The sequence below is a fragment of the Hippocampus comes genome, unplaced genomic scaffold (assembly GCF_001891065.2).
Source record: "Hippocampus comes isolate QL1 unplaced genomic scaffold, H_comes_QL1_v1.1 scaffold44, whole genome shotgun sequence".
Classification (NCBI taxonomy): Eukaryota; Metazoa; Chordata; class Actinopteri; order Syngnathiformes; family Syngnathidae; genus Hippocampus; species Hippocampus comes.
In genome coordinates, this window is record NW_017805546.1 from 1,975,934 (window position 1) to 1,998,434 (window position 22,501).

Consider the following 22,501-nt stretch of genomic DNA (forward strand, 5'->3'; position numbering starts at 1 on the left):
ATGTCATCATTCTTTCATTTGCATTCCAATAAATCACATAATTGAGGCTCATTCCGTTGCATTGTTTTATTCAAAAACATATTTGTGCTGTCCAACCATGATCAGGTTCCAGTTGAAATGATTAAATAGACTGTACAGCCTATCATCACACCACAGCGACAGTAAAGCACAACACATAAAAGAAAGATAAACCTTTCAAAGACACATATCTGAGGAGTTCATTTTGTTGACAGTAAACATGACAGACAACATTCATAGGACGTAACCTTTGCTGCAGTTCTTTCAAACACTTACACTTTTGGTTTTGATCCGTTTGGAAAGAGTGCCACGGCATCTAGCCATCCATTTCCACATCGCTTATCCTGTTCAGCGTTGCGGGGAGCGGAAGCCTATCCCAGCTGATTTCAGACAGAAAAAAAAAAACCAACAAACCAAAAAAAAATCACAGGTTGCGGATCTTGTCTGGACCTATTGTTCGTCCTTAGCTGAAACACAATCATGAAAGTGCATTCCAATATTCTACATGTAACCTCAAATTCTATGTTTCCATTTGTGCTGTAGTTTAATACTTTGGGTTCAGGGTAGGGTCACCAACCACAGGGGTGAAGCCCATTGCCAGGCCTTGGATAATTTGGTACCAGGCAGCACAGAAAGTACACTGCACATTTTCAAAAAGTGCTGTTTTATTTATATGTATTGACTGCTTTCATCCGCGGCCCTTTCTTCAATGATTTGTCGCAGTTTTTTTCATGCCTTTTGTCTGTGCTAGATTGAAATTGTTGGTTTTCCTTAAAAATCACTTTGAGACAACTTCAAATTTCCCTACATTTTGGATGAAAGTCAAGGCAAGAATGTCCTGAAATGGTCACTTATGCACCAAAAAAAAAAAACACTGCTTACATTTCCAGCATTCAAACTTTGCAAAGTAGTGCGAACCAAAATATTTGAAAAAATTAAGGGGTGTAATTTACACAAAGAACAAACTGTCAGTATTGTGTTTTCCAGTCACCCTCACATGGGGCCACCTGGTTGTGGGGAAACCAGTTCAGGGCACCCAGATTCTACAGGGAAACCATTTTTTTGTTGTTGAATTGACTACATTTTAATTTGTCAAGTGGTTGAAGTAACCCACAGGCCTAACTTTTAAATTATTTGTTTTAGTACACCATTCACAGTATAATCCAGGGTTCACCACATAGCAGGAAAACCTTCCAATTTCATTTTTTTTTTTAAATGAGCAGAAAAACAACGTTGTACCCAACGGTCAGGTGTAACCACCAAGATTAATTATTAAAAAATATTTTTTTTTGCCACATGTAAACAAACAGTTGTCCATGATAATGGTATAATCATTTGCCAGAAGCGGTTCGACCACATCTCTGACAAGCGGGCCAAACATGACAAGATTACAATGGTGCTTTCGACCATTACCGTTCATGGAAACGGTTTAGGAAATATCATTGCTTTCATACATGCCGCAAGTTCACTCAAAGAGAGACTGGCCCGACACATGGTCTGTTGCAATAGCGGTCCGCAGTCCTTCAGTCATATTCACAGGAAGTCCATTGCACCGACAGTCAGTTGTGTGGCCTGATATGTCGGATTACGTTCTCCTCAAAGACCTTCCTCATGGTCTTTTCTATCTGCTTGAGGAAGACTTGTGGGATCCGACCGCACAGGGTGTTGACCGTGTCCAGGAATTTGGCTTGGATGGGATAGAAGAGCGACTGGAACATGTTGTCATCAAAGGGGAACTGCAACAACATCACACTGTGTTACTTTTCATCAGCAAAGCTGTTTCTTTTCATAAATACCACACACAAATATGTTACTTACAAATTCCATCAGCATGACTGGATTGCTACTTGGCACTAATTATGTGCTTGCCAGACTTGAAGTGCCTTATCTCAGCAGGGTAGAAGGAAATAACACTCCAGTCACAGAAACAGATTTCTTTTTTTTTTTTGAATGTGAGCGAAAGATAATTGATATTGTATATGTTTAGCAGCTCAGATCAAAGAAATGTAATTATCTCATTACACGCGAGAACGTGTTGGCCTCTACACTGTCGGAGTAAAAACAGACCTTGGGTAACAAAATTATAGTACAGAAAGTGAGCGCACCTGACATACATACATACATACATACATTTTTTTATGTTTTAAAAAGGCTGAGTACAATAATTACCTCTACAATTTAATGGGAGGGTGGCTTGTGGGGGGCGGGGGGGGGCTGCCATAAAACTAAGCAGATGAAGACTTCCCATTAAAAGGTTGAATAGCATCAACTGGAAAGTAATTTCAATAAAACAAATCACCCTTCCAAAGGGAGTGTTACTGGACTGAGTATTAAGATTCAGCGCCGGTCTTGTCTGACTGTGTGACTGATTCTGTTTGGGTCCTTCAGTCATGGTGATGCGCTTTTGGGTGCATTTGGGGTCCCAACAGTAAAACGGCGATCCTCAAAGATACTTACATCACGAATTCCATCATAAACTACTTTGAAGGCTGGCTGCTTGTCATCATGATAAACTCCACGGTTGCCGTGGAGGATGGACACACCGTCCTCTTCGGCTCCTTTGCAGTTACTCCCGTACATACAGTGATCAGGCCTGTAGTTCCACTGGCAAGGGAAGATCAATAGACACTCTGGAAAGACAAAACAAAATGAAAATCATTATACTCTACGGGAGTTGTCATTGTCATTATACTCTACCTGGATTGTAGTGAAAGATAATGTTGAGGAGGTCCTGATCTCCCCACGTGATGTGGTTCTTGTACTTTTGGTAAAGTGGGTGCAAAAGGTCCTCCCAGGAAAGGCCACTGGCAATCATGCTGTTCTGAAATGTCAACATAGTCGACTCACACACAACTCGCAAGCTGGGTTTTTTTTTTTTTTGCCACAAAGTAAATCATCAAAGGAGGAGGAACATTTGCATTCCGGCTTCCAGCAGCAAATTGATGTGTTGTTAAACTGAGTTCTGAGAGAAAACACATCCGCGATGCTCGCATAATCACAAAGCTTCAGCCGGATGCACTCAAACGGCTCTGAGCCTCCAACTCGAAATCAACAAAATGACATTCAGACTGCCAAAAAGCTTTCAGTGTTCGAGAGCAAAGAAAGAGCCTAACCTTGAACAATGTGCTGCGAATCCTTGTGAGATTCATCAGCATGACACCCGAATTGACCCCCGAGATGCCGTAGAAAGGATGACGCGCAAAGCGGCTGTACCAGCCGATCTTGGGGACCTCGTGCTCCGGAGCCATCGCTGCCAGTTGCGTGCTGTTGAAGGACTTCAGCATTCTCCAGATATCGTCCATGGGTCGCAGGAACAGCACATCAGTGTCCACGTACAGCAACGAGTCCACGTCCTTGAGGATTACCTGCCGCATAGTTACACTGAGTAAAAATTCATGATGGGGAACCACCAACATATAAGCATCACATGGGGCGACCTGAGCCATTCCTGGGAGCCGAAGTGCGTAAGATGTCGCTGAGCCATATTCATCTGGACCGAAGGGATGAAGCAACTCATTTGATGATAAATGGACATTCACTGCGGCTTTCCAGGGGCATCTCCGTGAAAATGATAAATGAGCCAATGTTTTGCACTTCTTATTGAGCAAACCAAAATATTACAAACAGCTCTCAGTACAACGCAGCACGGCTGTGAGCGCCTATCTTATTAGATTGTGCTAGCGGAAGAGTCCTTGTCTGACAAGCGTGAATTAAGGTCAAGAGGAAGTCAACGCTCTTCGTCTGATTTATGATCCACCGTGTCGAGCAGGCATAGGCCACGGTGAATTTCGGAAACTCAAAATGTTCACCGGTACTGCAGCTGAGAAGTTTTATGTTGTAATAACAGTGCTCACCCCTCGATGGCGGACATCGCTCAAGAGCGCCGCATCAGAGAAACGAACAAACGCAGACAGTGGCTGAATTGGACAAACAGCTCGATATAGAAGCAAGGCCGCTGGGACGGACTTTACTGCCCTCAACAAAACGATTCACACCGAAAATGTACTCCAAATAAATTCTTGCAATTAATGTTGGTTTGCTGCTCAACAGTTTTGTGTCATATTTAAATGGGATTTTTTGGGGGGCAAGCGAGCCATTGGCGGGGGGGGGGGGGGGGGATTACCGTTTGTGTTTTTTTTTTTGTTTGTTTTTTGCTTCAAAGCCTTTGTGTTTGAGGAGTGGTTGTTTGTAAAAGCATTCCAGCATTCAGATGTATAAAGATACTGTACGTTATTAGCTCAATAAACAAAAACATAAGACATATTTTGCTCTTGTTATATATCATTTGGAAGTGTGTGGTCCTATGTTATTAAAAATGAGCAATTTGCTAAATTAATTGAATGTTTGAGCAAAACACAAAGCCCTTCTCATTTACACTCAACTGTAGTGCTCAGCTAACCTCGTATCCTGTGCCATTGATGAGTTTTAGTTCTCGTGCCACGTGAGCATAATTCCTTGCCGACATGATGATAAGAAACTTGTCAGCAGTTCAAAAATGTTTTTTTTTGTTTGTTGTTTTTTAGCAAACCTTATCCATATGGTCTTATTCTGGTTCATTTGGCTTTCAAAGGGCTGAGAATGTGATTTGTATTTATTTGGTTATTTGTTTTACATAAATCCTTCAAAAATCCATAACGTTCATGATTAGGCTTTCCTGATTAAGTGTATAAACGGCCATACAGTCTATCGACTCGTTTGCAGGAAGAGAAAAACACTTATAGATTTGTCTGCAATATATTCATGATGCCGTGGCGTTGTAATTTCAACGAACACCAGTTGAAAGGGAAAATCAATACACTGCACAGTTTCCCACTTGATGGAATGACTGAATCCAGACCCATGAGACAGTTCGTTTAAATTGAAAAAAATAAATAATGAAATCTGCAGACAAGGTGCAATCTTATCAATAAGCACACAATAAATGATTAAAGTGATGAACTTGGGGGGGACGTCAAAAGACCATTTAGTGATCATGATTTAAATCACATTATGGCCAGATGAATAAAAAGCAGGAATATGTGTTGCAGCCTTACAGGAAGAAAGAGTCTCTGAGCGGCACAGGGCTTGAAGAGCTTCTTCCATTCGTCTGCGTTCCCCACTGAGAAGGTGATCGGGTACAGCTGGTACTTGAACTTGGCTGAGATAAATCCAGGCCACTGGCGAAACTGGAAGAGACCAAACTGCTTTTTGAATTGTCTGTGTGTGTGTGTGTGTGTGTGTGTGTGCACGTGTAAATTCTTGAATAAGTCACGACATACTGCCAATAAGCTTTTGCCATGAAAAACAAGGGGTTAAAAAATATATACATCGACAAATAATATTGATGTGCAGGGGTCCACCGTATTTGTGCATCCCTCGAATTGTTATTACATTTTTTCTCGGCTACGCTGCCTCAGAATAAGCAATAACGGCTGCCACTCTCATGGGATAATTTTCTACTTTGTACATGATTGCTGAGTCTGTCTGCAGTAATGTTGATCCATTCATCAACCCCGCCCCAAATAAATAAATTGATAAATAAATATTCATGAGGTCAGATGTCAGTGATGTTGGATGAAATCATAGCTCTCAAGTGTGTCCACACCAACACATTTCAAACCATGCATCGTTAATAGACCTAAAACTGGACTGGTCCTACAAAGCCGAGAGCACAGAATGGTCCACAACAACTGAGGCTGATTAACTGTTTTGAGGGTAGGGAGGGGAAACCGGGTCAGACCAGCCATTGATTCCATTTTAGAGAGGCATGTCCCAAAACCTTTGTCACTATTAAGCAAGAGAATCCTTTCTGGCTCCTCCCGCAAGGTGACTTTGAAATGATGCACAGTGCTGGAGCACAGCAGGGTGTCAGTGATAGATTGCACCCAAGTGCAGAGATAAAAGGGATATGTGTCATTATTAGAACCTCTGAAAGCATTGTTAAAAATGCTCTGAACTTGATGTCATATATTACCGAGCGGGGTGAATGTTCGCTGTGCTACCCGCAAGGCTTGTAGACTGAAGGGCGAAATTTTTTTTTCCTATTTTTGTCTATGCTTCTCTGCAAAGCCATATCCAAGTGTGTGTGTGTGTGCGTGTGTGTGTGTGTGTGTGAGATTTCGGTGAACAGGTGCCTGAGCCATCGTACCTTTTCTTGAAACTGCGGGATCAAGAGGTCCTCAGCAAAAATATGAACTTTGATCTTCTTCAGGCTGAACAGGACAGCTGATTTGACGAGCGTTAAGGTCTCCTCCAGGCGACTCCCGCACGCCACCATAGCCAGGTGCATGAATTCCTCGACGCGGGTGCGCCTGCCCACAGCCCGTCCTGTTTTGCTAACAATACACAAATAAATAAGAAGGATGTGACACAGTAACATTTTGCGGACTGTCCTCTTTTTGGTGCTCAGGTGTTTAGGGTGTACTACCTTCCTAGTGCACATAACATCGAACCCGATCCGACTGCTCTGTAACCATTTTGTAGTCGCATATTGTTTTTATACTGCTATCGTTTGTTGTTTCGCAAGTCATTTTCTGCATTTTGTTTTCGTCTTTCTTTTTTCTCTGTCACCTCTCATTGCATTTTCCAACAAATCTCCATCAAAATATAAATACCCACAGAGGAACTATATCAAACGTGCCTGTCGCACAGAAAAAGAAAACATTTGTGTCATATCTATCCAAATCCTGCGTCGTGCAGGACCAAGCACCCGACAGAGTGAGAGATCTAACATGCACTATACAGTGAATGCTCATAGCTAAATGAATGAAATATGACTATTTGGGGTTTGTTTAAGTGAGTATTTTCACTGAAATTGCAATGGTGAGGCTATGAAGAGCAGTAAAAAAAGAAAAATACAAAGTTTCCGTTGTGCCAATTATTAAATGCTCCATATCCCTGATTGAGTATTCATTGTAGCACTACAGAGGTCGCCGACCGCAATTCAATCAAAACAATGTCGGAAACAAAACATCAGCCGCTACAACACAAACTTATTTGCATGCTGGGGCTTTGATGCCTTCATCCTCTTTATTCGCATGTTTTCAAATCATTTTTCCCTCAAAAGCAAACATCAGGCAAAAAATGAGATGATCAGAGAAAAGGTTGCAGCCTCCGAGCATTGAGACCATTCTGTGTGCCTCAGGCACAATGATGAAGTGCAGTTGCGGATTAACGTGAAGAAGTTGGGAAATCTGTCTTCCGCACCTTTCAAGGCCGATCCCTTGACAAGCGTGAACAAAACACACTCCTATTCTCCACCGAGATGATTGAAGTCCTGTCTTCTGTCAACAACTATGAAAAGATGTTGCACTCGGTCAAGCAAAAAAAAAAAAAAAAATTGCATATCCATGCATAAAACCGCTTACTGTACTCAATCAAATACACACAGAGACACACGCTCACAATCACTGGCTATTTTCTTCCAATAGTTTCATGAATAAAGTACACATGACAGTTTGTTTCACGGCGGAGTTGCTCACATCTGGAAGCTGTCAAAAAGCACAGCAGAGGAACCAAAGGAATGAATTCAATGCCTGCTGCGGAGCAAGCCTAAAACTGGGCTCTGCCTCAAGTCAGCACAAAACAACGTTTCACACCAGGCACAGTGGAAATGAAAGTCAAGCTTTAAAAGACAGTTTTCAAAGTTAATCCACGACATCAAAAAAAAAAAAAAAAGAACACCATTCATCCATTTCCCGAACAACTTATCTTTGCGTGTAACTCAGTTAAGAGGACATAGCCAGGCCATGAGGTCCATTTCAGCTTCTTCCAGCCACATCGAGTTCACGCAGTGTTTATCAAAGCCATTCCACAGTTTGCACAATTCCACAATCTTAGCGAAACACGAGTGAAAACTGAACCCAGAACACGGTGGCTGTTCAACTATGCGCATTGCATGTAAAAATTAAGATTGACTTTGTTTTGAATGACAGGTCGACAGAATGACCTCATCAAACAAATTGGATTGTATACAAGGATACAAGGTTATGGACTAGAATTCTGTGTACTGAGTAATGAGACCAGGGCCACTTGTGTACATCTGGCGTGTGGTTCGAGCAGGGGTAAACCTTTTTTGATCGAAGATCTACTTTTCAAGCGACCAACCTCCCGTTGGAAAATTGGATTGTATACAAGGATACAAGGTTATAGACTCGAATTCTGTGTACTGAGTAATGAGACCGGGGTCACTTGTGTACATCTGCCGTGTGGTTCGAGCAGGGGTAAACCGAAGATCTACTTTTCAAGCGACCAACCTCCCGTTGCCGCATGGGCGCACATGCATGCCATGACGAGCAACAGCCACAGTGGCCCCTGACATGAGCGAAACAGAAAAATAAAGTGGATACAAGAGTTTGTGTTTTTTGTGAAATCCCTGCCTACCTTAGTAGAGCCTCACGCGGAGACACGAGACGCAATTTTCCAGTGTATTAAGCGCAGAAACTAGTGTACGCATTTGTGTACCATTTTAAAATGCTTCTCCTGGTGCTCCAGATCGCCATTCTTTGCCAGTGCCGTCGGTCAATTGGCTATGAAACAAATTTTGAACGAGAAGAATAAAATGCGAAAGTGAAACTGACCAGATGCTTAGGGTGTAGTGTACACTAACACAAAAATATATCATATTAATAACAAGTATTTAAAGACATTTTTTTATCTTCATTCTCCTACACCCCTCGCGATCGTCTTGGGACCGGTCCGCGGGCTACCGGTCAAATGCGAGCGACTGGTTGGGCACACTTGGGTCAGACTATATAAAGGTAAATGATTTTGGCCAGTGTTTGAAGCGTCATGATCGGCCAATTTAATCGGTCGGACGACTTTCTGCACCAAAACAATACCTGCTTGATTCGTGTGACCGGCTCTCTAAAAATCGACGGAATCCCTTCACATTGCGAGCATTTGCATTGGCAAAATGATGCGCGGGGATTTATCAAGCTCTTCTTCTACCATTCCATAAACTGAGTGATTGTGTGATTGATGAGTACAGACGTGTAATGTATTGAGCACGGCTGGAGAGGTGGCGCTAAGCTATTTTTAGCCAGGGGAAGCCGTGGCATGGGTCAAGAGGAAATGATCGGACTTGCGAAAACAGGAATGTTTGTCGATTGAGCATTTTGCAAGGAAACGGGGCCTACTCACTTTGAAAGATCAAACATAAATCCGTGTGAGAAACACGTGCGAGTAAGACTGAAAATAGAATCTTCAACACCTTATGTATCCATGTATGCCTGCTGAGCTAAAATTATCCACTTCGGGAAATCTTCTCCCAAAAATAATTATCTTAGAAGTGTACGTTTTATTCAGCCAGACAATAAAGATTTCAAATGCTTTGACTCGGAGCTCTGTGTGTGTCCCTCAACCACAGAAGTCATTCTTTTGTGTTTTCCAAACCTGTTTTTTTTTTTGTTTTTTTTTTCCACGGCACCGACTGACACCTCCTCCACCCCATTTCCCTTATCAGTGGTGAGCACACACGGAGGAGTGTGGCTTCTGGGCGGACTCAAAGGTCCTTTCTCCGTGAAACGCCTTGATAGCTTTTATCTCAGCAGCAGCGTCTCCAACCTGCAGTCTCTGCTTTCGGAGGAGAATACATATTGCCCGACGGCAAAGAAAAGAGTCTGCGGGCTTTTAAGGAGCCTATAGCTGATACAGTACAGTAAGAAGGCGGGGGTGGTGAGCTATGAGAGGTATAATTCAAGGACGCCGCCCTTGAACTTCTCAAATGGACAAATTGTAAGCGGATGCAGTGCGATTTCCTGTAACCAAACGAAGCTAGACAACACAGCACTCTAACATCCAGGCTAGTATTCCTCAATGTCTGTTGACATGGACACCTTGAAAAAGGTCATTTAAAAGCTGTCGGACAGCGTTTTTTTTTGTTTTTTTTTTCTGTGGGGATGTTCAATACCACTTTTTTACAGATCGATACCTCTTTTAATACATAAAACTTCATTCAACAGAATGACAAAAAAAAATTGCAAACAAAAATCTTTCTTTCTGACACCGGTGATGATTCGTTGATGTCAAACTGCCGCAGCATAGCACCAACTACTGCTGAGGAGGACCTACTCAGATTTGTTTTTTTTTTACCTTGAGTATCAGTGGCTGGCATCAGCATCCTCCACGAGAACCCGATACCTAAAAATAATAAATAATACCGTGCTCGTCCATCCCAAATTCAGCTTTCATAGATTTACAAGATTGTGCAGGTGTAATCAAAGAATGCTTTCGAGAGAAATGGACAAACAGGCTCTTGACAATGCCAACAACACACGGCAAAGCAAGTAAGAATATTAAAAGATATGAATGACAGTCAATTATATGTATAATACTCTCATCTAGTAATCCGTCAGTCAGCCATCCATTTTCCGATCAGCTTTATTCTCACAAGGGGCGCCAGCTGCCTTCGGGCAGTAGGCGGGGGACACTAATCTCATAATATGAATATTATTAGATGTTGTCAAGAGGTTGACAATACGGCAAGTAACGTGTCATGAAAGGCAAAATGTGATTTGAGCAAGGCCTCGAGGTCATAGCCAACGCATCACCGTGCCCTTTCAACATGACAGCCCCGCCGCTCATTAATTGTACATTCTCGTCGGATATTAAATTCCAACAGTGGGATTATTAGCGACAGTGAAGCAATCAGGCATTGTTTGCGGTGTGGACTGTGTGTGTCCTCGCGGAACGTGCCAAAACCCTTCCATTTGAAAGTGGTCGATGATATTCCGTGCGCTCGCATGTAAACGTGGAAGGGAGGATCGCTCGGAGAAAGAAAATCTGCGCTCACCTCTTTGCATTGACGTTGCCCACTCGCTTGGTCACTTTTGCGTTTTTTCGTCCCGTGGGGAGATCTTCCTCACGCATCCTGACCGCGATGGGAGATTTCCTCGCCAACTTTGAGCCAACATTGTGATCGCGCTTGACCGACGACGTGGAAGAGTTCCTGCCCTCCTCCGGCGCAACTTGTTTCAGCAGCCGACCGTCCGCGACATTGCCTCCCCAAAAGTAGAAAAGTAGGAAAACTCCGAAACAGAGGGCGATCACAACTACTTTGCAGTGGATCCGCATGGCGAGAGCGACTTGATCCGGGGGGAAGGAGCACATCGGACTCTTTTCATGTTGTCTGCGGCCAAGGGAGAGTAACCAGAGTTGACATTTTGTTGCGTATCTCCTCTTGGAATTCGCTGCTGCTCATGATGATGATGGAGAGCGGAGAGGACACTTTCTCACAGCCTATGGAGGGTTTCACAGCGGGGGCGTGGTCTCTCCAGCTTTGCCGTAAGTAATGGAATACTACCGCACCAATTGTTAATGTCACTTCAAATGATGGGTAATTTTTTTCACACACTTGTAATTACGTAAAATAGCTAAAACAATCAAGAGATAAATACTCTACATTTATTTCAAAGCATCAACAATGAGATTTTCTTCAACTTTTGTCTGGGGAAATATCATTAACAAGTTGTAAATCCTGAAATTTTATGTGGGGCATCTAAAAGTCAATATATTTGGGCAGTAAGAGTGTGAAAAATATGAATTTTGAAAAAAATTATTGGAAACATATTACCTTTTGAATGATAACAACTCTCAATAATTCAAATGTATCCTCATATCAGTAAAATTCGCTGATTTTCCAAATGGAATTCAGTAGGGTATGTCCTAAATGTTCTAAACTCTTCATATCAACAGAAATAAAGGCTGTTGAATACACGACCTGGACCCTGTCCCAGGCAAATAAAAGAATGCCAAAAATAAATTACACAGTTAAAACAAACCGACGAGTGACTATGATATCTTATTGACCGTGTACATGGTTCATTACGGTAAAACATGGCCGCTTTATCGGGCGCTCCGTGTAAGTGAGACTTGTTTCTGGTGAGTGCATACATCTCGTTTTTACTCTTTAACCGTATTGTATGTTAACGGCAGTTCAATAAAACGGGTTACTGCTATTGTGCGGAATGAAAAGGGAACAATGTTCACAGATTTGTGTTGTAACTGTGGTGATTTCGGCCACATTCCTTGCACTCGCATCAACGTGGTCCGGGTAAACAAAACTCCCATTAAAAAACTACGACGTCTAGTTTGCCAAGCAGACACATAAAAATACTTTAACTTATGGACACAGCGCTGACTTCATTCTCCTTTATTTGGGATTTCCTACGATTCGGTGTAATGTACACATAAATCATTGACATGTGCTCAAGATTCAGAATTGTATTGGTGTTACGGGCGTAATGTGCTCAACCCTTACTTACGAATCAGCGTAACAAAAGTCATGAATGCCAGTGAATACGTCTTTGAATTCTATCGTAAATACAACCAAATACCATTCCAATCGGATTGGTATTTGTTGGCGATAGGTTTAGGAGACATGTAACAAGCACAACGTTTTAACAGAGGGAACCACACAGGGGCGCACTACAGTCAGCAGGTCTCCAGCCAGCGTTGAAAGCGTCCTTGTCCTTGCTCGCTCTCCAGATCCTTCCTTTTCACCAAAATATTCACAATGATAACGCCTGCGTTTGACCTGAGCCAGGATCCAGAGTACCTTATCCTCTCGGTCCGTGTCCCGTACACCAGAACGTCAGAGTTCGACCTCTACATTGATGGAGCGGATGTGAAATTTTATGCCAAACCCTACTTTCTGAGGTGAGTTGATCAGCCTCCTCCAACATATAAGAGCTGCTTTGGAGTGCAGAGGTTTAATGCAATTTCAATGTAATGAAAATGTCATTACCTTTAGGTTCAGTAGCAAAAGAAGAATTACAGGTCAACCATCTGTGTCATTTTTATTTTTAGGTTAACGCTTCCAGGAAGGGTAGTGGAAGATGGAAGAGAAAAAGCCACATTCGACATTGATAAAGGTATGTAATAACACAACGGGGAGGGGGTGGGGGTCGTTTTAGTATGTAATACTAGCCTGTTTTATTGACGACATGCGGTGTCAAAATAATCCTTCTGCTCAAAAATCTCCTGGAATGAATGTCGTCGTGTCGACTTGTAACAAGCAACTTTGATCTTTTTGTAACAATGAAACCTTAAGTCATATGCATTTGTTGTATGGACTGGCTTACTTTTTGACAATTCGCCTCATCTGTAAAGATAGATTCAGATTCACCGTGTTGATACCACAAATAAAAGTCTTGTCCATCTGCAGGACTTTTCACTGTGCACATCCCTAAAGAAACATCTGGAGTGCACTTTGAAGGCCTCCAGATGCTGACAAGTCTCCTCGCTCCCAGAGGGTCCCGCTCAGCAAAGCCTCTGTTAGAGGACATCAGCCCAGGTAAGTCACAACAGTGCGTCATCGGCGGTTGGCGCTCATTTGCACATGTTCGTGCATAGATAGCTGTGACTTATGTTGCCATCGGTGTTTGGATTTTGAAAAGATTGTCATGAAAGTGGGGCCAACGATGATGCGGAAGATGAGGAGGAGTCTGACTGGCAGGTGGAGCAGGAAGTGTACGTGGAGAGATCGGAGGAGGAGCTAAGTGCCCTGCAGAAATATGGCTTTGGCAATAAGAGGTCCGGAGTGTTTGGCAGATTACAGGTAAGACAGGCAAAGAACGCCGTCGCACGGATCAAAGCCGATTCCCGATTTCTGATATTAAGCTTTAATTCATAATGCCATTTAATTGTTGCTGTTGTTGTTTTTCTGACAGGAAGAACTCAGTGACGTGGTAGATGTCAAAAATCCAGACAGCACAACAACAACGGAGAGGAGACGAGCACGGCTGGAGGCAGAGGCAGAGGCCTTTTCCCCCGATCATTACCTGTAGGTTTAGCGCAAACCAAAATGGAAACGTCTCTTCTTTGCAGCATGTCGTGTCTTTCCGCTGACCTATTTGGTATCGTTGCAGAGCTGATTTGTTTGAAGATGATGAGATCAGGAGACTGCTGCAATTCAGATCTTGGTGGACAAAACTTGTTCCTTCACCTGAGCAGGAAGAAGAGCCTGGTATGTTTGTCTTGACCTGTTTATGCCAATGTACTGCAATTTTTAAAAATAGGACTTGTGCATTCCGTTTGATCCCAAATATGTCGCAAGTCAGGCCTCAGCTCGGTATGCCGTTTGCATTTTGGTTAGCAGCAAATTTGTTTTTGATGAGTTGTGTTGCGTATGAAGTGAGGAGTCTCTTATAATCTCTTGTGTAATGCCGTTGTCGTTTTTTTTCTAAGAACTGCACTTGAGAAATTACTGATGGTCAAACGTAGGACGTCAACAAATAGTGAAAAGAGATGAGCCCAAACATGAGGTACCGCATTTACTTCCGTAAACACTGCACCACCCGACGTCGTGTTTTGTCAGCATGCGTGTAGTTATTTATATTAAAATCCTGCAATACACATTGTTGTTTGGGGGGACTCCCCATACTAAAAACGTTATCCTGTATGTGAAAATATTATATTGCATATCAAATGACAACATGGAGTCCAAAATCATATTTGTCTCGTCTTTGCAAAACATATTAGTCTGACCTCGCACAGCCGAAAGCAAGTTGTCTCGATCTGAAGGCTTCCGGAAGGTGGCAGAAAGTAGCAGATGAATAAGAAGGCATGGCTGCGATGTTGTTGAAACTCTTTCAGCCCAGTTCATGACCTCCGACATCGTCCTTTTTTTTGTAGTACCCTCCAATGGATTTCACCGGTGGGGGTTTCTCTTCAACACAGAGCTAACATTGTTCCCATGCAATACATGAATGCCCAAAGGACACATCAGTCAGTCTTCTTACGGTCCACCTCAAGAGGCGGGTCAAGGCTCGGCTTGCCGGCTAGGAAGCTGCATTGCCTAAAATGCCCCAGGGCACCTCAGGAGCAATGGCACTTGCCTTTTACAAGAGCTCGAACTTGGACCTCACTCAGTCACTGGTTCACGGTGATGCCTTCTGGCATCGTTCAAGAAATGCTTCTGTGACAACCCGAAAAGGGATTACAGATTCTCAGTATCCTGCTTCCTTCCACAGTTCAAAGTGGCTTTTATTATCCCTTTGCCATCCATCGAGAAAGAAAATCAATTGCTCATGAGCTGAGACGGAGATGAGCTCTTTGATAGCTGGAGCGTCCCGACTTCGTTTCTTTTTCCACAGGCACGATGGCTGGCGAAGGCCTCCGCAAGCTATCCAGCTCCTCTCCACATCTGCTAATACCGGCACGATTTAAGGAGGCGCATGGCCCGCAGTTACAGCTTAAATGGAGTGCGCGGCCGCTAGCAGGCTCGAGCGAGGATTTAGATTAAACAGACAACATTCTCACTGGAGGCAGCGCTTTTAGTGGTGTCACAGGACCCTTCTCTCCGCACGCAGTCGTAACGATATTTCGAATGCGTTCACACTCGGGTGCGATCGCTCGTGGCGTCTGTTTGGTCAAGTGGGAGCGATATCGCGCGAAGCCCGGTACGCGCCAAACCTGGCCGTGGTTAAACATGTGATAGCAGCATGTGTTCCTTTCACTGCGGGAATGTGCCAGAGGTGTGCTTTTTGAAGTGCCAGTTTTTGTTTTGGCGAATGACAGGTGGAAGTGCACCGTCAAGCCAAAATGTGTAACAATAAACATCATTTTATGCATCTATGCCACTTATTTTTACCTCTGCACGAGGGCGAGTGTTGTCCGATATTGGTCAGTTGTCAATGTATGCATATCTTTCTTACGACTTTTGTATAAAGATAGCAATTCCCTTTTTTAGGTCCGCTTCAGCCCTCTTTTCAGTGCTATGCATGTCACCTGACAGATGGGTGCGGACCCGAGTATTAATGAAGTCGAAAGCGGAGCTTTTGTCTTCTCTGGTGTCAGGGCCATCACACTGACAGGGCCCAGCTGTCCACTGCAGGCCCGCGTTCATACGCCGTCGCCAACTAAATGGACCTGACAGCTTGGCCTTTCACGACCTACTGAAGCTTGTTATGGCTAGATTTAGATGTCACTGGCAAAACTGTGACCTTTGACCACATTTAGGGTAACCGCGGCACAATCTAATGTTAAGATTTCAAGTACGTACTCAACTCAGCTATATTTCTAGAGCCCTTGAAAACAACCACTGCCGTTTGCAAAGTGCTGTACATGGAGCAAAAACATATCATCCTATAAACAATAAAACAATCATAAATAACAAAGACAGTAGAAAGCACAAAAACAGTCAAACTCCAAATCAAGTCTCATGCTGAGTCGAATAGGATTTTCAAAAGAACTCTAAAATGAGCCAATGAAGGGATGTCAGAGTAGGAGTGATGTGCTCCCTCTTATGACTACCAGTCAAGCGGCGAGCGGCAGCATTCTGGACCAACTGGAGACGCTTCATGGAGGATTAGCTGACTTCAAACAGAAAAGTGCCTTACAGTCATCCAGCGGGGATGTAACGAAGGGATGAGTGACTGTTTCAAAGTGCTCCTGAGAAAGGAGAGGCCTGACTTCAGCCAGCTGCCAAAGATGAGCTCGATTTAACGGCACCAATTTGCCCCCTTTCTTGTATGAAATCACTGTCCAGTTTAAGACCCAAGTCCGAGACCGTTGGCTGAAGATAAGGAGCCTCCAAAGTATTTATGGCAACTCATATTTTCAAGAGATGCGGCGAAATGAAAATTCATGGCTGCAATGTGAAACCGAAAATGAGGAAACCAGTGTTTAGGAGGCTCTATTTTCAAATGCAAACAAAACATTTTGACCATTTCTACACGGCCTTTGTGTTCAAATAAGCAACATGTGGGCATTTGATGCCTATTTCCAAGTCACACCAAATGAGCGCTGCAGGCGAGGGGCTCAGGGGGCCAGGATGAGATGAGCTTGGGATGGACCACGCATGATCAAGTTTGCATCTGCAAAGTCATCACTCGTGTTGTTCATATTTCAGGACTCTCGATTGACTTTTTTTTCATGGTTGTTCCGGCACAAAAGTGAGGTGCGCCTGCTATCTGTCAAGTGGGGAGAATAATTAATTGATCCCTTGATGAAGTCGTAAGTCTACTCACTCACAAAGAAGAGTTTTCCATTTATTTTTGTGCCTGCGCCGTTTTCACGCCGAGAAGAACACTGTCGCCACAGTCTGGTTTAGCAGAATGCTCATTTTACTTTGACGGCTTTGTGACGACGACGACGTGGAAGACCTGCTGGCGATGTTTGACTTGACTCGCACCCCTCCCCTAAGTTAGTGCCGAAGGAAGAGTGCAAACAGATGTGGTCGCTCGCGAAGTAGTGTAGCTCTTTGTTGCCCGTGCCAGACGCGCTGAGGATGGAGTCAGGTAGCATCTGCGGGGAGCTCACGTAATGCGGCAGGAATCTCCGGAGCTCCCACTGCAGCCAGAGAGGAAGTGCAATGTGTGCATGTCATGCAGACGCACGGGGAATGCATTTTTTTTTTCGCTGTTCTTTGTTTTTGAGTCGATGACTGTATCATCTTACTCGTACACACAAACCTCCTTCAGTCGTGTAGATAAATCGGCCGTGCTACTTGGACAAATGCATTTCTAAATAACAACCTGTCATGTCGAGAAAAAAAAATAATAAACGCTGAAGCTATTCTTCTTTCACGTTTGTATTATCTGCATGACAAAGAAGTAATGTGATTATATCTACTGCATACAGTGCCACATTAGGGATGACTGGTGCAGTTTCATAAAGCTGTTGTATCGATATTTTTTTTCCCTGGCAGGCTCGCAGTGGAAGGTTTCAAAGCAGGAGGGCATTTAGTTGGTCAGAGTAGCGCTGGAACTGTATAAACGGTAAATTGTGATTCATGAAATCTGTACGGACATCAACATCTGTTCACTGACATTATTTTTGGCAGAATTTTAAATCAGGCAGAGATATTAATGTTTCAGATTGTCGCCTCGACGCGGGCGTCTTACGTCTTTGGGAAAGAAGGGGCAAAAGCAGGAGCTGTGACAGTTTCTATTCCTCAACGTTTTTTGTTGTTGTTGTTTTTCCCACTCTTTAAATTGCATAAAGACAATTCCCCAAAGCAGGCATTGGTTTACCATTCTGTGCATATTTTATTTGATAGCGATTTTAATGCCGGCTCCGTATTTCGTCATGCAGTTATCCAGTTCAGCAGCGAGGAGAAAGAGCAATTGAGAAAATTCAACAACCAGTCGTACCTCCTCGACAAGACTTTGCGGCACCAGGTGTGGCTCAGCCTCGTGGACATTATCCTGGCTTACTGCTATGAAGTGCGCTCGACACAGGGAGAGCACAACGTAAGTGGCCGCGTTTTATGTGTGAAGAGGCAATTCCTGCCGAGAAGCACTTGTAGCCCTGGATGACAAAGTCAAATCTTTCAGACCCCTTTTCCATTTCATTCATGGCCTTAAGAGATTACTGAGCGCTCGGTCAAGACCTCTTTTGGTCCCCCCCTTTGAGATGAGTGCACAGAGGCAAGATGAGCAAAGCGTTTGCCTTTGTAGAAGACAAGTGGCGAGCTCAAAATAAGACTCAACTCCCAAAATATACGCATGAAAAAACGCTGAACCCAAACAGAGCCTGGTTGAACGTTTCAGCAACATCTACCAAAAGTTGAAGGCGTACGTGACAGCCAAAGATGTACAAAAAATGTCTCTGGAACTGTCTGGACTCAACAGGAAGTCAAATTTTGCCTCATCTCTGGCCTTTGGTCGAGGTTCATACTTGATCAAACTAGTTTTTATTCTGATGTCCATCCAATTTTTTCCCCCCGAAATTCCAATTCCAATGAGCCAGTGTCTGCAAGGGCCCTTTTGTAGCTGCATGCAGCTCTCTCATTTTTGTCTTATTTTATGATTATGTCGTGTCTATGATGCAGGTGGAGTCGCCGTGGACAATCAGAAAACTCAGTGGGACGCTGTGTTGGCTGGAGGTACGTTTTGCCCCAAGTTTTCATCCGCTGACCACAGTGAAAGGCAGTAGTAGCTCTTCCTTTGTGGCGGCACCAGAGTAAACAACAGCCTCCCACCGGCTCATCAGTCAGTCCGCATTCTCCTGTGCCAAGCGCCACCTCTGTGCTGTTCATGCACTTGGGTTCCTTCCTCTCCTACACCAGGCCACGTTCTTCCCTTTCTTTCCCTGGTCTTGAGATCATAAAAGGATGAGCCTATCTTTACCCCTTATCTTGCAGGCCTCCCTCCTCCCTCCCCGCGTGTACAGCGTGAAACTTGTCCTCAGTAGACTGCTGGTGTGACTGAGTTGGATGCCCGCAGCGGCAGAGCTTATTTACACTCGTGCAAAACAAGCCGGAGGGAGAGACTGATCTCTGATGACACTCGTGTCCCAGCTCACAGCGCACCCTTAATAGGCCTCAATGAAGGAGAAGAACACAAGAGATCAAATCTCCCGGCGCCGCTACCATTACCGGAGCGATCTGAGTGCGGATGCCGTGTTTAAGGACAAGCAGCAATTAAGAGGCGAGTGGAGCAGCGGTGGGAGTTTGAAGCGCCTATTTTGTCTGCTCAATAAATGGAGGGGATTGTTCAAAGTAATTAGCACGCCGCAGACTGCGATGAACACCAATAGGAGTCTTGTGTTAAAGTGAGAAAAGCCCCCGCTGCCAAGATGTCTGGCTTTACCCACGTGGACTGCCATCGCCGTCGGGAGGTGATTTAGTGCCGGGGTCTCTGTTGTGAGCGTCCTCTCCTCTGCCCCTCAGACATACAGCTCCTTGCAGGAGGTCCTGGTGTCATTCGGAAGAAGGGTTTTATGCTATCCGCTCTACCGACACTTCTCCATGGTGTCCGCTGCCGTTTCTGACACAGCTGCGGTCTTCGGCTCAGGTGAGTTCTTCTTACCAACATTGCGTCGGGCCTTCGCCTGCTTGTGTGGGTTTATTTCATATTGCTGTGAAAACAAAAGTGTCACCAGTTGGTGTTTGTTAATTGGCTACCATTTTGCTGGATTTTTTTGGGGGGGGGGGGGGGGGGGGGGGAAGAAAGGAAAAGATATAAGAAAGTTAAAGGCTCAGATGACCTGCTCTGTGACAGAGCGATGATTTTAAAGCTCGTGCATGACAACAAATTCAAGGCCTTTTTACCCCGGATGAACATTTTTGCGCCTCATCCCGTCAGAATGCAAATTGATCAGGAGAGCCGGGGAAACGGCGGCTGGTGTCGCTTTTCCCCTCGCCTTACCGTCCGTGTTAGCACCCTCAAAGCATGTTGTGCGCGCTCAATATGGAAATTGCTGCTCTATCCGAAAACCTCCGCGGTGGTGGGGGCTCAGTCCTCAGGGACTTGACTTTGGGACCAGTGGGTTTCACTTGCGATCCAACTGCGGGTGGAAACCCCCCAAATTGTGGCCGTTTGCCCACGAGAGTGAAAGACGAGCACCGTGACCACTCCGGTCCCGTGTTTTCGTGTGTTGGCTGTGATTCCTTGAGGTCTAACATGACATCATACATACGAGTGGACAACGCAGCCAAAATATCTCCGGTGTGTATCATGTCTAATCTTCTTCCCTACTTAGCAGATGCGTCCATATTGGACGCGCCATTCACCTGCTCCTTGGAGCAATTACTCCTCTGAATGTCAATAAACAAGTTTCCGTATGAAAAAAAGGAAAGGGAATCTTGGAGGCAAGTGTGTGTTTTGGCTTCACGCGATCCAAGTCGTGACTTATTGAGGGCAGAGTTCCCCGCGCATGATCCCGTGCTTAAACGAGAACCAAATGTTTGCGTAAGGTTTTCCGCGCTGCGAGTGGACTGTTTATTTTGACTGGCTTGGAATGTCTTGGACAATGCCGCCTGGCTTTGCAGAGGTGGAGAATGGCATTTTCGCTTTCCCTCTGGAGATTGTTGGCTCTATCAAGAGGCTGTTTATGTGCATGATTGAAGGGGAAGGAGAGCTTTGGACCGAAGCAAAGAACATGTTGGAATCATAAATACTGCAGCAGCCAGAGTATCGTTCCGTGTGCGACGTTTTAGGGTGGAGGGGCGTTTAAAAAAAATGCTATTCATGTTGGTTTAGAGACAGTTCAAGCGATGACATCGGTCCTGAACTATGGCAACGCTCAAGGAAAAATTGTCATGAAAAAAAAAAAATGAAGAGGAAATCGGCATGCTTGTGTCCTTCTGCACTTCATCCTTTCTGGAGAAGTGGCCCACTTCTGGGGAAAACAGTTGCAAAAAACGAATGCGAATTAGCAGTAATTGAGTTGTTTGAGACGTTTGCAAAATGCAACACAGAACAAAAAGCCATCCTTGCTTTCCCCATATATGACTCCAATGACTGCTGCTATTTTTGTGATTTGAAAATCAAACACGTTTTTGACAGCGACGCAGGCTGCAATTAGGCTGACAGACTGACTACCAAAAATAGAACGGTCCTGCTTTTTTCGTCCCCCCCCGGCATAATCAAATTCTTGACCAGAAAGCCTTCTCAAACGGTCCGGATTAAATTACTCACGTGCCTTAATGTGATTTTGCTCTGATGTTGTACCCTTGTCTTTGATGTAGACAACACGGGCTACAAGCCCGGAGATGTGTCTGGTGTCTGTCAGCAGCTGGGCTGCCTTGTAACGAATACAAATGTTTTCATTTGCATGCTGCGTTATGTTCCCGCGTCTAGGGAGAGCCTGCGTCCTCAAATGCCTGCTTGATATTCACCAAGTCTTCAGACAGAATGACCCGGCCTACATACTCAACGATCTGTACGTCACCGACTACTGTATCTGGATTCAGAAGATCAAGTAAGTTCACGCAGGATCGATCTCGCAACAAAGACACAGAACGCACGCCTTTGCAACCTGCGTCTCGGAATAATTGCCTTTGTAGCCTGGGGAAGTGCCACTCGGTCCGTGTGAAGCATTAACGCTCTTGAGGAGAGGATTAGCGCTGTCATTTGTCAGAGCGCCGCCAATTGAATTACCGCGCCAGGCTGAGATGCGGTCTTGGCCGTCCCGCGTGTCAAAAGTGCCATCGGTGCGCGTTTGGCGCGACGCGGCCGAAAGTGACACCGCTGCGTCAAAAGGAGAGTTGCCGTTTTTTGGGGGGTTTTTTTAGGTTGGGAATCAATTCAATTTTGGTTATTCAGGTTGTGCGTTGATTTGACATCGATTTAACCGCTCCAATATCAAAAATGGAAAAACAGGAGTCCATTTGGTCAATTTTGCACTATTCCAACCTGCTCTATGTAAACAGATGTGGCATGTCACATATGAGCCCAGGCCAGCGCGGGAATTCGTGAAAATCTGTGTGGAATTGACATCCACTGAAATGCAATCACTTTGAATTGTGTGGGTGTGCCGAAGGGTCTCACGTCCCTTCCCTGGAACCAATCGGCAACAATCCATGGGGATTCCATCCCGCTCCTTGCCGCCTGATGCACATTTCCCCAATTTTCTACACATTGCATCGATGAACCTTTGAGCGCACGACTCCGTCGTGATCTCTGATTTACTTTTGGCCCGAGTTCAGCAAACTGGTGTGCTTCTCTGGAAAAAGCCCAGCTGAAAAATGAGTGCCCGTTTGTTTTTGTTTTTTTTTTAGGCTCAATGCCCAGATGCAGGCACTATGAAAGGTCTGTCAAGATTGAGCGCACCCCCC

General features: G+C 44.4%; 2 protein-coding genes and 1 long non-coding RNA gene across 5 annotated transcripts in view; 2 read left to right on the top strand and 1 right to left on the bottom strand.

The window, feature by feature from the left end:
• Nucleotides 1–51: 51 nt before the first annotated feature.
• gxylt2 (glucoside xylosyltransferase 2) lies at nucleotides 52–11,218 on the bottom strand. Its single transcript, XM_019879440.1, has 7 exons — nucleotides 10,790–11,218; nucleotides 6,146–6,332; nucleotides 5,052–5,183; nucleotides 3,132–3,383; nucleotides 2,716–2,839; nucleotides 2,476–2,648; nucleotides 52–1,754 (listed from the first exon to the last, which is right to left on the bottom strand). Exons 1-7 carry the CDS (start codon nucleotides 11,104–11,106, stop codon nucleotides 1,578–1,580), a joined length of 1,362 nt encoding a protein of 453 aa, XP_019734999.1. The 5' UTR covers nucleotides 11,107–11,218; the 3' UTR covers nucleotides 52–1,577.
• On the top strand, nucleotides 7,031–9,860 carry LOC109521552 (uncharacterized). The gene is made up of 3 exons (XR_002169388.1): nucleotides 7,031–7,846; nucleotides 7,995–8,000; nucleotides 9,028–9,860. It is a non-coding gene; the product is annotated as an uncharacterized LOC109521552 (long non-coding RNA).
• LOC109521548 (protein SHQ1 homolog) overlaps nucleotides 11,212–22,501 on the top strand; it is a 16,726-nt gene continuing 5,436 nt past the window's right edge. The window contains exons 1-11 of one of the 3 annotated variants that reach the window (XM_019879439.1): nucleotides 11,212–11,280; nucleotides 12,484–12,654; nucleotides 12,805–12,869; nucleotides 13,163–13,291; nucleotides 13,395–13,555; nucleotides 13,668–13,780; nucleotides 13,866–13,963; nucleotides 18,034–18,191; nucleotides 18,773–18,826; nucleotides 19,613–19,736; nucleotides 21,525–21,645. In XM_019879439.1, coding sequence (XP_019734998.1) covers nucleotides 12,512–12,654; nucleotides 12,805–12,869; nucleotides 13,163–13,291; nucleotides 13,395–13,555; nucleotides 13,668–13,780; nucleotides 13,866–13,963; nucleotides 18,034–18,191; nucleotides 18,773–18,826; nucleotides 19,613–19,736; nucleotides 21,525–21,645 — 1,166 coding nt within the window. In that variant the 5' untranslated portion in view covers nucleotides 11,212–11,280; nucleotides 12,484–12,511. Of the gene's footprint in view, nucleotides 11,281–11,790; nucleotides 11,878–12,479; nucleotides 12,655–12,804; nucleotides 12,870–13,162; nucleotides 13,292–13,394; nucleotides 13,556–13,667; nucleotides 13,781–13,865; nucleotides 13,964–18,033; nucleotides 18,192–18,772; nucleotides 18,827–19,612; nucleotides 19,737–21,524; nucleotides 21,646–22,501 lie in introns of those variants that run through there. The other 2 variants (XM_019879437.1, XM_019879438.1) reach the window with 2 other exon arrangements.